Genomic DNA, 16,415 nt, shown 5'->3' with positions numbered 1-16,415 from the left:
CCTAGCAAAAACGAGGGAAAACTGTCAGCCATTTCTAGAGATTACTACAAAAAGGTGTTTTGAACAGTGAAAGCACCGGTGGGACAAACATATTAGTTGTAATAGAGTGTATTTTTTTTGTAAACAATTTGAAAACATACAGCTTTTAAATTTTTTTAACCCTCCACCTCCCATATCACTGTCCTGTAAGGGTGCAGCAATGACAGCCAGCAACCCAGACAATCACTACTGGTTTTCAGGCCATAATGTGTGTGACAGTCTGATTGGTTTCCCACCACTGTCTCCGGACGCATCTTCACTGGTCATCAGGGCTCAATTTCAAGCAGAACTTATCACTGGAGATAATCCTACTCTGGTCAATGAGATTTCAGGCCAAATACGTGTCTGAAGTCCCATCGGCCAGCAATCAGATATCAACTTGACCGTTGCCTGCCATATGACCTGACAGTCAGGAGTTATGGTCTGAGGGTGCCATTTCCCTTTTGTTGTCATCCACATCACTCTTACAGCACAGCAGTACACCAACAATTTTCTACACATTTTGTTACGCTCCGTGACTGTCTTTCTGGGCTTACATTTCAGCAAGATAAAACCCGTCGGCAAATGGCAAAAACTTTTTATGGCTTGTCTCTGTGCTTGCCAAACTCTATCTTAGCAAGCAAAGTCACTGGATCTCTTCCCAATTGAGAATGTTTGGAGCACATGGGTATGGCCCTCCAACTAGATCAGGATTTTAATGATCTAATGCTCTAATTGGACAGAATTTGGCATGATATCTCTCAAGAGGATATCCAACAAATCTGTCAATCACCATGAAGCCAAATCGCCTTGCATAAGGGCCAGAGGTGGACCAACACATTATTGACTTTCTCAATTTGTGAAGCTCCTTTCCTTGAACAAATCATCCAATTTTTCTAAAACCGAAATGATTTCTTTGTCTGTGCATGTACGTCACATCTACTGATTTCTGTTCCAATTGGATAATTCCCTCAGGGAGCACAGGTTTTGAGACCACTGATATGCTCCACAAGAAAAGTTCTCAGCTATTAGGAACCAAAGAGCACAGCTGTGAGTAAAATGAGCAGCAATATTTATACAAAAGCACATTAGTAAATTGAAGTAAACTCTCAATTCTACAGATTCTAACAAATTTTGTCAGAATAGTGGAACATTCAGAATTGGAGGAGTATTAAGGCAAGGAGCTTTCATATCAGCTGAACTTTTTTTAGCAGCACTAGAGGAATTTTTTGATCTCCAAACTGTGATTTAGCTTTACAAATAGATGGACGATTGGTCATGGAAGATCTTCTCTGAATTCAGACAGGCAGGAAAACACTGACATGATGATCTAATTAAAAGTGGTTATATGACATTAAAAAGACACACAGCAAAACACTGCTGAATATTGCATTTCATGGCAAGTTTGGAAGAGACCTTTTTCCAGTCGTGGTTGTCAACTGATTGCTGCTGCTGATGAATATATGTTCACTGTGATGGCAACTATGGTTTTTCTAAAATAAACATGTACAAATGCTGATGAATATGTGATGGACTAAGCACCAAATTGCAAAGATTTACCAAACAGTTGACAACAAATCTTGCAACTTTCACATTACAGCTTTTGTTCACGTATACAAGCACCCCATATTTCTGAATTCAATACTTGTAAGTACATAACAGTAGGAAATAATTTTCATTTTCATATTCTTACATTAGATACTTACATCAGTTTCTGGGACTCGGCACGTGGTGAGCAACTGTGAACGAAATAAACGTGCTAGATGAATATAATTTGATGGATCCCTGTGCAATGAGAGAAGTGATCGAATCCTAGCTCCAAGAGCTACACTGAATGACCAGTTACGCTGGTTGTGTTCAGCTTCCCACACCTGCCACAGTTCATAAAATGCATCACGCTGTTTCCGGAAGGTATAGAATGCCTGATCAGTGGGAAAGTTATCTCTGCTATCTTCATCTGGCCGATAAGTGACGTTGCCAACTGATGACTGCAGATTTTCTGGGGTCTTCAGTTTCTCCTCCAAGTCTCTTTCCTGTAACTTCCTCTGCAAATGCTGATGCAGATCAGGTGAAAATAGTTCTAATGCTTTATTAGAAACAAGTAACTGGAGTGTCGCGCAGTCCAAAAGTTCCAGAACCAGTCGCAACTTATCAAGTACTGACACTGCAAAAAATACACAATTGTGCACAGTGCCAAAGTAACCAACACACTTTTCTTCACCTGTTCTCTCCTCTGCAACAAGCAGTGATGTAATGAAGTGCATCTCGGCAGTGACATTTGGAAGTAGTCCAGAGTTGAGCAGCTGACTATACAGAGTGGACATAGAAAGAAGCTGTTCATGGCAAGTAACTTGATCTGGTTGGGGAAGGACAGGGTTCAACCTTTGCACTGACTGTGGTGACACTGAGGCAGGGAAACACTCTTCTCTCCCTCCATCATCATCACAGTTCTTCAGTGACACCTGTTTCTTCTGTCTTTCTTGCCGCAGCAGGTCACGTTCTTGTTGGAAACTTGTGCTGGAAGGCTGAGGCTTCTCTAAAACTTGAACTTCTCTAAAAGGTGTGCTAGGTTCAATGGGTCGCTTGATAACTCCAAAGCCTCCGACATCATCCCCTCCTGAAATAATTTTAAACTCCTTCACAAAATGATAGTGTAATGAAACAATGCTACAATGTGATACAAACAGTTCAGCAAATAAATTACAACTCACACTGTTAACAAAAGCTCTCATATTTTTCATTGTTAAACTAAACAATGCCATGAAGATATTAAAAAAAAAAAAAAACATGTCATTAATTGTTTGAAAATGGAACTGAAACAACTGACAATGAGGCAATTAAAGTATTTTGAAAATCAATCAATAATGATGACGATGATGATAAGATTTCTTCTGCCACCAACACTGAGGACTTTCAAACCCATTTTAAAATATTATGAGACAATTTGGATAAAAAAAATAAGACAGTAACAATTTCCACACAGTGAAAAATCAATCCATATACACAGCTGATTTTAAAATTTGTGGTATAGGAAAAAATGATATAATAGCAAATGTGGTATCGATAGCTACAACGCTACAGTGTAGGTGCAAGTTCTTAAGTTGGCACTACGAGAGACACCAACAACACCGCCCTCTAGCTGGCGCTGTGGAGCTCTACGAGCTCCGCTCCAGATTCAGCCCATTTGATCAAGAGCAGACAGCCTGGACACTTCGCTTCAGCTTCACTTCATATACAGAATTTCCACTACTTACAACGGTTCTAAGATTTTGCACCTATGTGCTCATCTTTACCAAAAGTTACGTATAAGTCATTGGCTAATATTCTCTATTAAATGTACTTTTATGTAAAAAGTTGTACCGAGAGATTTTCACCTTTTCCTGCTCCTACTCACTTCCTGCATTCAGCCTACCCTTCAGTTTACAGGAGCAGACCCACGGGCCGCCTTCCAGTTGGGATACAAGAGCAAATCAAGAGATTAAAAATGAGTGAGCCAAAAAGCTTTAATCTAAATGTTAGGCTGCAGTCTGGATAACAGATGAAATTTTAAAATTTTTGCCAAACAAGTCTCATGGCCAAAAATCAAAGAAACAATTGTGTTGTATTAAAAGGAGCTGAAATTCTTAGTGAAGAAGTGCTAACATTCACTTTTCATGACTGAAAATAAAGGAACACTGGAACCTGAAAGAACAACACTATAGCTCTTGTAGTACATACAAAAAATTGGCATAAGTGACATCATAAGAGAACAAACTAATTTCAAATCATTGGACAATTTCATTAGTTTATATTTCACTAAACCTGTACTTGAATTCATGACCTTATCGCCATACAAAGTGATGTAGTTGGGTTTCTAATTCCTGGTTTCACGTCAAATAAATCTGCAACTATTATTAACGACCCCATATATACATAAAAAAAGGTAAGAAAATATACTCTCAAATTTGTCAGAAACCTCTTCCTCTCCCAATAAGTTCTGTCGATCTTTGTGTATTGTTACACTCCACCTTCTCAATTTTTATATAGGCTCATATTTAACTTCATTAAGTGAGACTGAACTGAAACAAACCCAAGAACTTACCACAATCTGAATACTTCTGTCTTAAATGCTTTGCATTAATGTAGGTCTACAAGCCACTGTATGTCTGCTCTTTAGTCTCTGTTACTTCCAAGTTTTTTTGAAACCTGCTTGTGTGCATCTGTGGCGATTGCCCATTATCTTACACTCAGGTAGATGTGTTAAAGACCTTGACCACTGTTCTCCCACACCCTATCTGTTTGTTCTAGTACATATTAATTTTTCTCACTTAAAAGATATTCTGTTTCAAAGGGCGCTTTTTTATGACTCCAGCTTTCAAGATATACTGAACATACTAAAAAGCCAGCACAGTTCCAACAGTGCTGCTAACAAAGAAAAAATCAAAGAGAAAATTTTCTGAAAAATCTTATAGCACAGTTTTCTTGGCAAATTAATTTATTACACACTATATTTCAGCAATCAGACTTGATGAAGTCTTGAGAAGACCCATGAAAACAGTTTATCACATAATGGGTCTAATGGTGTGGCAATACTTCCTCACAGTGCATACCACCTATCTGTAAATACTACTTTATGCCCAAATGCCAGGGCGTATGGTGTTAAAAATTTCCAATAAAATAAAAGGCAGTAATATATTTAAAATGGAGCTTGGTTCAATGAAAAGATTGCTCTTTACTGTTCTGGTGGAAAAGTGTTATTATTCTGTCAATGAATTCATTGAGGACAGCTTCACAGTCTCAACATAGGGATTTTATTACATGTATTATTTTATGTACTTTTGTAACTGTAAATTAGAAATGCAAAATATAATGTAAACTTTTATATTTCTCTTAAAAAAGTGAAAAAAGTTTCTTTTGTAAACCTTGACATGTCTCCTGTACATCAAATCAAATGATTTGAAAATTGTACGTAATGAGATGAATAAATCACATATCACATTATCACTCTGGTGCTTGCTTTTCACTTGCAGGAGCTAGTAATATAGAAAATTTCAACAGCCTTTTTGGTTGCAGAGTCCTAACAGGAAAACTAATTATTACTTTTTATCATCCCATATTCCATAGCTAAACAGTGCTCTCAAAAATGGACACAAACAGTCTCGACCGCAAAAACATTTATTTTGATTGCAACTGGATTAGGTCAGTTTTTGACCATCCTCAAACACTTATACCATGGTGGAAGGCGATGGCGGTGAATGGAGCGGGTGTTGTTTCCCATGGCCGATTTTATTCACTGATGTAGTTGTATAAGGGGTGCTCAAAAAGTTTCTGTTCAACGACTGTACTATTAAGAATCGGTACGGCAATCAGGCAAAACTTCCGTGAGCATTGAGCCAATCGTCTCAGGAGATGATGGTGCCCATTTGGTAAAACACCATGTCCTGCTGCTTGAAGAAGTCTGTAGCTTCCTCCTGCACATCCATATCCAACAGGAATTGTTAACCATTCAAGGCCTTTTTTAAGGGACCCAATGCATGAAATCACACAGGGACAGATCACGACTACAAGGCAGGTGCTCAAGTGTCTCTCACTTGAGTTCTTGAGTTGGCGTACTTTCTGCACTACAATATTTGCAATATGGGGACTTGGGGTAATCGTGAAGGTGACACATCATTCCACAACAGTGGTTTCTGACAGACATGCTGCCTATATATATTCTTGATTCTCCAATGGATGTTTACTAGCATTTGTCTCTCTGCAGCCAAGAAGAGACTAACATGACTTTGGTGCTGTTTGGATGTAAATAGTAGTAACTTCACCATAGTTCACATTTCCACACTTATCACACACGGTGCTCTTATACCTGCATCAGAGACGCACTACATTGCATATACACTACAGCAATGCCCTCCAACGGAAACTTATTGATCGCCCCTTATATGATGAAACCTGGAATTTTTTTAAGCACATCATCACCTTCATATCTCACTTTGGCAGGGTAATAATGTATTGTCGATTGGAAAAGCCCGGGTCCTTCATTTGAGCAACAGCACTGGCATGGGATAACAGGAGAGTAACATTACATTAGAACATCCCCCAGAAATCATTGACAGCCACCAGGAATAATTTGAAGATAGCAAAATATCCTGTTTTTGAAATTTCATGGATAATAATATTACATGACTAAACACTTTAAGCAGAATATGTTGTTCTTATGGTCTTCAGTCCAAAGACTGGTTTGATCCAGTTCTCCACACTATTCTAGCCTGTGCAAGCCTCTTCAACTCTGCATAGCTGCTGCAACCTACATCCATAGTTCATTCCACTGTAGCTCAAAGTGGTTATTTTAAAAGAGACAGTAAAAATTAGGGAAAAGGTGAAAAGTGTCTAGTATTTTGGCTAGTAAATTTCCGTTCAGCTTGATATGCAGATCTGATTTGTATAATTATACTTATATGGATCATGCAAACAAATTTATTCATGCTGGATAAAACTAGAAGAGTGATTTTAAGAGGAGATTACACTACTACACTTAATCTAGCACATGCTGTTATAACGATTTCTTTGAGTACATATGAAAGCGAAGGAGTGAACGCAGGCCCAGCAGCTCTGGTGTGCAGAGGCAGTGACTTAGGAGCTGTATGAGTTACGGTGGCAGACAAATAAAAAAGGGCAAAGTCCAGCTGTAGAAAATTGCTTATTATGGCTTTCACCATGAAAGAGAAAGGTGCCATGAAAGGTTTAGTTCTCCAGTGATGAATTCAGAATGGCAGTCGGGCATTCTGAAAGATAGATACCTTAGCTGCCCTAAAATAAATGGAAACAGGGCTCCAAAAAAACTGTAAAAAGACGTGCTGAAAAGTAATGCTTCTGAGGTGGTAGAAGATGGTTGGTGTCACAATATTTAATCACATATATATTATTTATTACCAACAGATGCAGCTTGTACGCTTATGATGCAAACTTTATTCTGGACTCTGCACTTTACTGACTGGCATGTATTGTTATATGAATAACAGTTTTAAGTTTGAAGCATGGAGCAGCCAGAATATATCACTACAAATAGTTGTACTCTGAGACAAGTTTTAGCTACTACGGATTCAATTCAACAGATTTCTGTCTCACATCAAGGTATATGAACATGATTAAACTCTAGCACACAGAGAATTGTTGCAGCCAAACTGGGCAACTGGGAAGGTGGACACTGTCTGAAAGCTTTGCTACAAGGTGGTGGTTCTTTTTGTCTACCAATCAATGTCTTGACTATAACATGAACGGTTATTTCTATTCATTCCACTATTTGTATTCCATGCAGAAATTACTCATATCCCACAAAAAGATTCAACAAAACACAAAGACAAAGGAGATTAGAAAGGAGGTGAGGAAAAGATAAATAAATATATATGTGAGTATTACCTTTCTGATTATCATTTGGTTTTTCACTCTGATTAGTAATTAATCTTGTAGGCTTTATTCGTCGTTTCTGGCTCCTTGATGGTTGCACATTTTCTTCATTGATATTGGAGAACCCATGACCATGAGTTTGATTCCTATGGCCCCTCTTCTTGGTCAAACTCCTGTTACTATCCTTGACAATGAAGTCATTGAGACTAAAAGTACTACATGGCTTATTGATTTTTCCAGTGAATTGAATTTTTTCCCAGTGATGAGATGGTGAGGCAGGATCTGATGAACTCCTGGACAAGGGTGACACGGAGCTAAAAATAGATCGTGTATGTTCAGGACTATCAGTTGGACTAAAAATTTGTGAGCATCTATTTTTTGGAGTTGATGGATCAACTTTCGTCAGAGCTACCTTCTTTTTTGTTTCAGATTTTGGACTATCTCTGTTCTCTAGGTGACAAGTTTTGGTTCTCAACTCGTCTTCTAAAAGCTTTTGTCCAGAATTTTGTTTCCGTGCATTATGAGAATTACATATGGTTGTCTCTTCAGATGCACGATTCCCTATGTTGTTGAGCTTATCATTTTTGATCACTTCATAAGTATGTTTTGATTGCAAGTTGCATGGAAACAACTCTACTTTCTTAGGTCTTGAGACTTTATTCTCACTGTTCCGTCTTAAAACTGAGCCGGAACTAAAATTTCCATTTTGAGCTCTAGCCTTTGTTGGTTTTAGAGGAGTTGTTGCAGAAGGAGATGGTTTAAGAGCACTGAAAAATAAATGAATGAATGAATAAATAAAAAGAACAGTACTTATAAGTAATGACTTTTACATTAAACAATAGAAAATCTTAGATAGAATGTAAGAATATAATAGAAAAGATAGTTGCTAGTCACCTTGTAACTGAGATGCTGAGTTGCAGAAAGGCACAACAAAAACACTGTCACATAATTACCTTTCAGCCAAAAAGCCTTTTGTCAAAATTAGACAACATACACACACTCACCCAGACATAATTCACACACACATGACAACATTCAATGGCAGCTGGAGCCAGCCTGTGAGCAGCAGGGCATTGTGGGACAGGCAACTGGATGTGGGTGAGAAGGTGACTGGTGCAGGAAGGGTAGTGGTGTGGGACGGTAAAGTGCTGCTGGGAGTGTGCTGGGTGAGCTGGAGAGTGGGGCACCTATGTGCGGTCGGGAGGTTAGATGGAGGGCAGGGGAGAGAGGAGGGGGCAGGGGAGGTTAGCATGAAAGGGGAGAATTAAAGAGACTGGGTATGTCGGTGGAATAGATGGCCGTGTGGTGCTGGAATGGGAATGGGGAAGGGGGAAGGGACTACATGGGTAAGGACAATGACGAACGAAGGTTGAAACCAGGAGGATTATGAAAATGTAGGATATATGTCAGGGAGAGTTCCCACCTGCGTAGTTCAGAAAAGCTGGTGTTGGGAAGGATCCAGATGGCACAGGCTGTGAAGCAGTCATTGAAATCAAAGACATCATGTTGGGCAGCATGCTCAGCAACAGGGTGGTCCAGTTGTTTCTTGCCCACTGTTTGTCGATGGCCATTCATGCGGACAGACAGCTTGCTGGTTGTCTTGCCCACATAGAATGCAGCACAGTGGTTGCAGCTTAGCTTGTAGATCATATGACTAGTTTCACAGGTAGCCATGCCTTTGATGGTATAGGTCAGGGGTGGGCAAACGTTGCACGAGGCTCATGAGCGCACAGTGCTACACGTGTGCTGCTCGCGTGCAATCGTCGACCGGGGCAGTGGCGACAGCCGGCAGGTTGCGGCGGTGTAGTACCAGGCTAAGCTGTGGACGTTGATGCAAAGGATCCCCTACGTAGTGAATGTTGTATTTTAAGAACCGGAATATGCAGAGTGAATCAAGAAAACGGAGAAGTGGAGATCTGCTCTCTTTTAAAAAGGAATGGGAGAATCATTTTTTCTTTGTGCAAAACATGAAAATTTGGAATGTTTAATATGTGGCAGTATTCTCACTGGTCAGTGTAAGTTTAGTATTGAATGTCATTGTAATAAATTTCACAAGGACGAGTACAATTTATTGTCGGATTCTGAGGGATGGGGAAACTGACTAAGCTTAAGAAGAGCGATCTGACCACACTAGATGAATCTGACGTATGTTGCCGTTCTCACAAGAGATCTGCGACTTTCTTTTGTCATGTCTCTCATCTAACTGATTTAACATTTTATGGGGCACTGTTTTCAATTTTTCAGGACGACAACAATGATAGCCCAGAGGTACGTGCAAGTTATAAGATTGCGCTTAATATAGCGAGAGCTGCAAACACCATTTGCTGAAGGTGAGTTTATAAAGGAGTGCATCAATGATGGTGCTGATTTACTTTGCCCACTGAATGCAAATCAGTTTCGAGCTGTCACTCTCTTTCGGCAGACTGTAAGTCGTCGTATAAGTGTCATGGCAGGTGACGTTTACCGTCAATTAAGGAGTGCATTTTCTAATGCACTCGATGAGTCCACAGATATTTCAGACACAGCGCAATTAGTGATTTATGTCCGCAGTGTGGAGACTGCTCTGCACGTAACAAAGGATTTTTTAGATATGATATATATGATATAAAGCACGACCACCCGCGTGGACGTCCTAAAAGCTGTTGAAGAATCTGTTGATTCAGACGGCTCAAACTGGGAACATTTGGTGTCAGTGACAACAGACAGAGCACCTGCAATGAAAGGGGAACAAATGGGATTCGTTGGCTTACTAAGAAAAAGGCTACAATGTACAGAAGAATCATTGTACGTCGTCCACTGCATTTTGCACCAAGAAGTACTCTGTGGAAAAGCAGCAAAACTGGGGGAGGTCATGCAAGTTGTTATTCGGGCAGTTAATTATTTGAGATCCCAAGGGCTTACGTATAGACAGCTTCACACATATTTAGCTGAAATCGGGGAAGAGTACGGTGACATACCATACCACAGTGAAGTCCGCTGGCTTAGCCACACTAATGTACTCAAAAGATTTTTTAAGATGAGAATACCAGTAAATCAGTTTTTAAAGGACAAAGGAAGGTAGAATCCCAAGTTAGAAGATCCAGAGTGGGTTGCTGACCTTGCATTTTTAGTTTACATTACCGGACACACGAATGCATTGAACACAGGGTTGCAAGGAGAAAATCAGCTAATTTGCGAAATGTCTTCCAGACATTAAACATATTGTAAATTCCACCTGTGATAATTAAATAAAATGTATCATAGGTAATGGGTGCTCTTTCAAACCATGATTTCTTTCAAGCACTCCTACTAACCTTATGCCTTCATTCAATAAAGCAAGCTAGGAAACAAATCGCATTACAGAGGAAGAAGCGGAGAGACAGTATGGTGGGGATGGGAGAGAAGTGGGTGGCCAGCTTGCCCCTGTGTGCATGCAGAACACCTGTTAACTGCACGCGTGCAAGTGCACCGCTCACGTGCAGGAATCCTGCCCACCCCTGGTATAGGTGGTGTTTGTGACAGAACTGGAGTAGGTGGTGAGGGTGGGAGAATGTATGGACAGATCTTGCAGCTACGTCTATTACAGGGAAATGAACCACGAGGCAAGAGGTTGGGAGCAGGTGTTGTGCAGGGATGGACCAGCATATTGTGCAGGTTTGGTGCATGGCATAACATCGCTGTGGGAGGAGCAGGAAGGATAGTGAGCAGGACATTCTTCATTTCAAGGCATGACAAGAGGTAGTCAACACTCTGGTGGAGAATGTAATTCAGTTGCTCCAGTCCGGAGCGGTACTGAGTCAAAAGGAAAGTGCTCCTCTGTGGCTGGACAGTGGGGCTTTGGGAAGTATTGGGTGACTGTAACGCATGGGAGATCTGTTTCTGTACAAGTCTGGGAGGGTAATTACGATCTGTAAAGGCCTCAGTGATACCCTCTGTATATTGTGAGAGGCACAGCTCGTCAATAAAGATGCAACAGCCATGGGTGGCTAGGCTGTGTGGAAAGAGACTTTTTGGTATGGAATGGGTGGCACCTGTCAAAGTGGACGTGTTGCTGGTGGTTGGTAGGTCTGGTATGGACCGAGGTACTGATACAGCAATTTTTGAGGTGGTGGTCAACTACAAGGAAGGTGGCTTGATCAGTCAGTAGGACCAGGTGAAGCGAATGGGGGAGAAGGTGTCAAGGTTCTGGAGGAAAGTGGATAGGTGTTCTCACACTCGATTCAGATCATGAAGGTGTCATCAATGAAACTGAACCAGGTGAGTAATTTGGTATTCTGGGTGTTTAGGAAGGATTCCTCTAGGTGGCCCATGAACAGGTTAGCATAGGATGATGCCATTCTGGTGTTCATAGCTGTATGCTGGATTTGTTTGTAGATAATACCTTCAAATTGTGGACGAGAATATAGTTGGTGACGGCGACTAGGAAGGAGGTGGTTGGCTTAGAATCTATTTGCAGTGGGAAAGGTAGTGTTCACTAGCAGTGAGGTCATGGGCATTAGGGATGTTAGTGTAAAGGGAGGTGACACCAATAGTGATGAGCATGTCAACATGTGGTAAAGGGACATGAACTGTGGAGGAAATGGTTGGTATCTATTATGTAAATGGGTAGGTTGCGGGTAATAGGCTGAAGGTGTTGGTCTACGAGAGCAAGGATTCTCTTAGTGGGAGCACAAAACTGGCCACAATTGGGCATCCTGGATGGTTGGGTTTATGGACTTTAGGAAGCATGTAGGAGGGAGGAGGTAGGAGTGTGAGGAATGGTATGGGTGAGGAGAGAGATGGACTCTGGGGAGAGGTTCTGGGATAGGCTCGCAGATTTGAGTAAAGACTGGAGATCCTGCTGGGTTTCTGGCGTGGATCACTGTGGCAGGGTTTGTAGGTGGATGAGTCTGACAACTGATGGGGTCTTTCTGCCAGGTTATCCTTGCAGTTCAAAACAACAGTGGTGGAGACCTTATCAGCAGGTTATAAGGTTGGTGTTAGATTTTAGATGGTGGAGTGAGGATCTTTCTGTGGATATGTCTTATTGAATACATTCAAACTATTGCCCTCCAGGAACTAGAGCAACATGCACAATGCCACCTCAAAAAACCCTCCAACCTGCTCATTTCCTACTTCTGCCTTGGACTACCACAGTCCACTATCTCTACAACAACCTCCAAACCTCTCCCACGTCCCCTCATAGCTGAAAATACCTGTCTCGCAGACCTACTACATTTACCCCGCAATCCAAAACTCCCTCCCACCACCACAAAGAATCCAGAAACTAATCAGACCTGAAACACAGTCACAAACCTTTCCTCCAAAAGCTTTAGTCCTGCAACAGTATCAGTCCCTTCGAAGGGCCTCATCTTTTGCCCCACCTTCAAATTCAATCACGCCAGACTTGTTAAAGACCTTCTCTGCTCCTCCGGGTCCCTGCAGTAGAAAAACTTTTTTGCCACCAACCCTACCAATCAGACTCAACCAAAGACCAATGTTGAAACCTACTTGACTCAGTTTACACCTCCAGCCAGCCGTGATCCTCCCCTCCCTCTCCCCCCCACACACTGTTACCAAATCACCCAGTTAACCTTCCAGAATTACTTAACCCCAAACTCCTAATTCCTCAGCATACAAACCAACCCTGCAAACACAGAAAGATCCGCAATCCACCACCTAAAACCTTGTTATTGTACCTGCTGACAAGACTCCACTGCTGCTGTTTTGAACCACAATGATTACCTGGCAGAAGGACTCCGCCAGCTGTGAGATTCATCGACCTACAAACCCTGCCACAGTGATCTATTCCTGAAATCCAGTAGGATTTCAAGTTTCTACTCAAAACCTTAGGCCCATCCCAGAAAATCTCTTGGAGACAATCGCTCTCCTCACCCCTAACATTCCCTGAACTCCTGTCTTCTACACGCTTCCTAAAGTATGCCCCATTGTGGCCAGTTACTGTGTCTCCACTGAGAGAATTTCTGGTTTAATAGACCAACACCTTCAGCCTATTACCCACAACTACCCTATTACATAAAAGATAGAAACCATTTCTTCCACTGTCTCTCAACTGTTCATGTCCCTTTACCACATGGTGCCCAGCTCATCACTACTGATGGCACCTCCCTTTACACTAACATCCCTAATGCCCACGGCTACTGAACAATACCTTTCCCAGTGCTCGACGGATTCCAAACCAACCACCTCCATCCTAGTTGCCACGACCAACTATATTCTCACCCACAATTACTTCTCCTTTGAAAGTATTACCTACAAACAAATCCAGATTACGGCTATGGGCACCAGCATGGAACCATCCTATGCCATCCAGTTCATGGGCCATCTAAAGGAATCCTTCCTAAACACCCAGAATCCCAGACCCCTCACCTGGTACCTGGTTCAGATTCGTTGATGCTATCTTTGTGATCAGGACTGAGAGTGAGGACACGCTATCCACATTCCTCAAGAACCTTGACATCTTCTCCCCTATTTGCTTCACCTGGTCCTACCCAATCCATCAAGCCGCCTTCCTTGATGTTGACCACCACCTCAAAGATGGCTATATCAGTACCTCTGTCCCTATAAAACTACCAATTACCAGCAATACCTTTACTTTGATAGCTGCCACCCATTCCTTACCAAGAAGTCCCTTCCATACAGCCTAGTCACTCGTGGCCATCGCATCTGTAGTGACAAGCGGTCCCTCTCACAATATACGGAGGGTCTCACTGAGGCCTTTGCTGATCGTAATTACACTTGCCGCCTTGTACAAAAACAGATCTACTTTGCCTTATCTTTCCAGTCACCCAACACGTCCCAAACACCTTGCTTTAGGTTCTTATCTCTGTAACAGACATAGATGCAAGACCTGTCCCACTCATCCTCCCACTGCCAGCTACTGCAGTCGTGTCACAAACATCAACTATCCCATCAAAGGCATGGGTACCTGTGAAATTAGTCATATGATATACAAGCTAAGCTGCAACCGTTGTGTTGCATTCTACCTGGGCATGACAACCAGCAAGCTTTCAGTCCACATGAATGGCCATCGACAAACAGTGGCTAAGAAATAACTGGACCACCCTGTTGCTGAGCACGCCGTCCAACATGACATCATTCATTTCAATGACTGCTTCACTGCCTGTCCCACCTGGATTCTTCCCAACACCAGCTTTTCTGAATTGCGCAGGTGGGAACTCTCTCTGCCGTATATCTTACGTTTCTGTAACCCTCCTGGTCTCAACCTTCGTAGGTCATTGTCCTTACCCATGTAGCCTCTTCCCTGTTCCCATTCTATCATCACACAGCCCTCTATTCCATCAATGCACCCAGTCTCTTTACTTCTCTCTTTTTCTGCTAAGCCTCCTCCCCCCCCCCCCCCCCTCTGCCCTCCTCCTAATCTGTCAATGCATCTAGCTGCCCCACTCTCCACCTCACCCTGCAGTAATCTACCAACCCCCACCCCTTCCAGTCCCTGCCCCAGCCTCCTCCTTATCCCCACCCAATGGCCTTGTTGGCCGAAAGCTAACTGTGCGACAGTCTTTTAGAGAGAGAGAGAGAGAGAGAGAGAGAGAGAGAGAGAGAGAGAGAGAGAGAGAGGAACGAGGAAGAGAGAGGGGAGCCAGGTGTATGGGCTAGACACGTGATGCATGTCTGCCAGAGCTGGATGATGATTATGACGATGATGATTTTTGGTTTGTTGGGAGCTCAACTGCGCAGTCATCAGTGCCTGTACATAGTCCGTTTTGACACAGTCCAATTTTTGCACAGTCCAATCAAGTCCCTGTCACGAATGATGATGATGGTAATGAAATCATGAGGACAACACAGACACCCAGTCCCCGGGCCAGAGCTGGAGGGGAATGGCACACAATGAAGGTGACACGAACTGGGAGGGGGTGACAGGACAGAGGAAAGGAAAAACTGTTGGGTGGATGGTGTGGGAATGGTAGGTTAATGGAAATTGAGGGCAGGAGGATTATGGAAGTGAAGGATGTGTTCGAAGGATAACTCCCATCTGTATAGTCCCAAGAAGCTGGAGGTCACGCAAAGCATCCAGATGGTCCGGATTGTGAAGCAGGCATGGAAATTGAGTATGTTGCATTCAGCTGCACGTTGTGCTATTGGATGGTCAGCTTTGTTTTTGCCCACATTTTGACAGTGGTCATTCAATCTGGTGGACTGCTGCTAGGTTGTCATACCGAGATAACAAGCTGTGCAGTGACTGCAGCAGGCTTGATATACGACTTGGCTGCTTTCAAAGGTGGCCCTGCCCGTCATGGGCATGTGATGAGATCGGACAGCCCTGTGATCAGACTGGGGTATAGGGGGTGGGGGGGTGGGGAGGGAGGGCAGAGGGTGAATCGGGCAGGTCTTGTACTTGGGTCTTCCTCAGGGATATGATTACTGAAGTGATTTCCGTCATCTTTATTGTGTGCAATTACACACTGCCTCCAGCAGTTGTGTATCATATGCCTAGCCCATAAACATACCACTCCTCCCAACTGCATTCATAACCAGCAAACTGGCTGCCTCCCTTGAAGCTGGTGGCTACCCACCCCTAACCCTCTTCTTGAATGCTGCTCTCTCTCTCTCTCTCTCTCTCTCTCTCTCTCTCTCTCTCTCTCCCCCCCTCCTACCCATCTCACCTGGCACATCCACTCCACCTAGTTCACCTGCTAAACTGCACTGAGCATCCAGCCAGCACTATGTAGGGCACAGGACTGAGTGGTATTCTTTACTCCTAAATTATTTACATTCTACCACAACTTTCCTACTATAGAAACTCTAGTTAACTGTTAAGAAGTCACAGTAAATATAATATAACAAAATAGCCACAGATAATATACTGCATAGCTTTGCAACAAAGAAGAGAAGTCTGACAGAAACAAGATGGTCACCGAAAGTTAGCTCTAATAGATAGCTGTACTGTTGTTGATGGGAAAGTATCCTGTAAACATGAGAAACATTTGCTTCCTGCACGTCAAAATATGACACACTTTTAACTAGTTAAGTTTTCAATTCTTTCTCTAGCCATTTCACTTTAGTGAATT

The 16,415-nt window shown here is 42.4% G+C and overlaps 1 protein-coding gene across 3 annotated transcripts in view; it reads right to left on the bottom strand.

The window, feature by feature from the left end:
- LOC126284737 (codanin-1) overlaps positions 1–16,415 on the bottom strand; it is a 157,654-nt gene that overhangs the window by 129,308 nt on the left and 11,931 nt on the right. For all 3 annotated transcript variants that reach the window (XM_049983875.1, XM_049983874.1, XM_049983876.1), the window contains exons 3-4: positions 7,414–8,168; positions 1,725–2,635 (exon numbers count right to left, since the gene is read on the bottom strand). In XM_049983875.1, the coding sequence (XP_049839832.1) occupies positions 1,725–2,635; positions 7,414–8,168 (1,666 nt within the window). The remainder of the gene's footprint in view (positions 1–1,724; positions 2,636–7,413; positions 8,169–16,415) is intronic.

The sequence above is a fragment of the Schistocerca gregaria genome, chromosome 8, assembly GCF_023897955.1.
Source record: "Schistocerca gregaria isolate iqSchGreg1 chromosome 8, iqSchGreg1.2, whole genome shotgun sequence".
NCBI lineage: Eukaryota > Metazoa > Arthropoda > Insecta > Orthoptera > Acrididae > Schistocerca > Schistocerca gregaria.
Note: the sequence above shows the minus strand (reverse complement) of the source record. Positions and strands in the feature narration are given on the sequence as shown.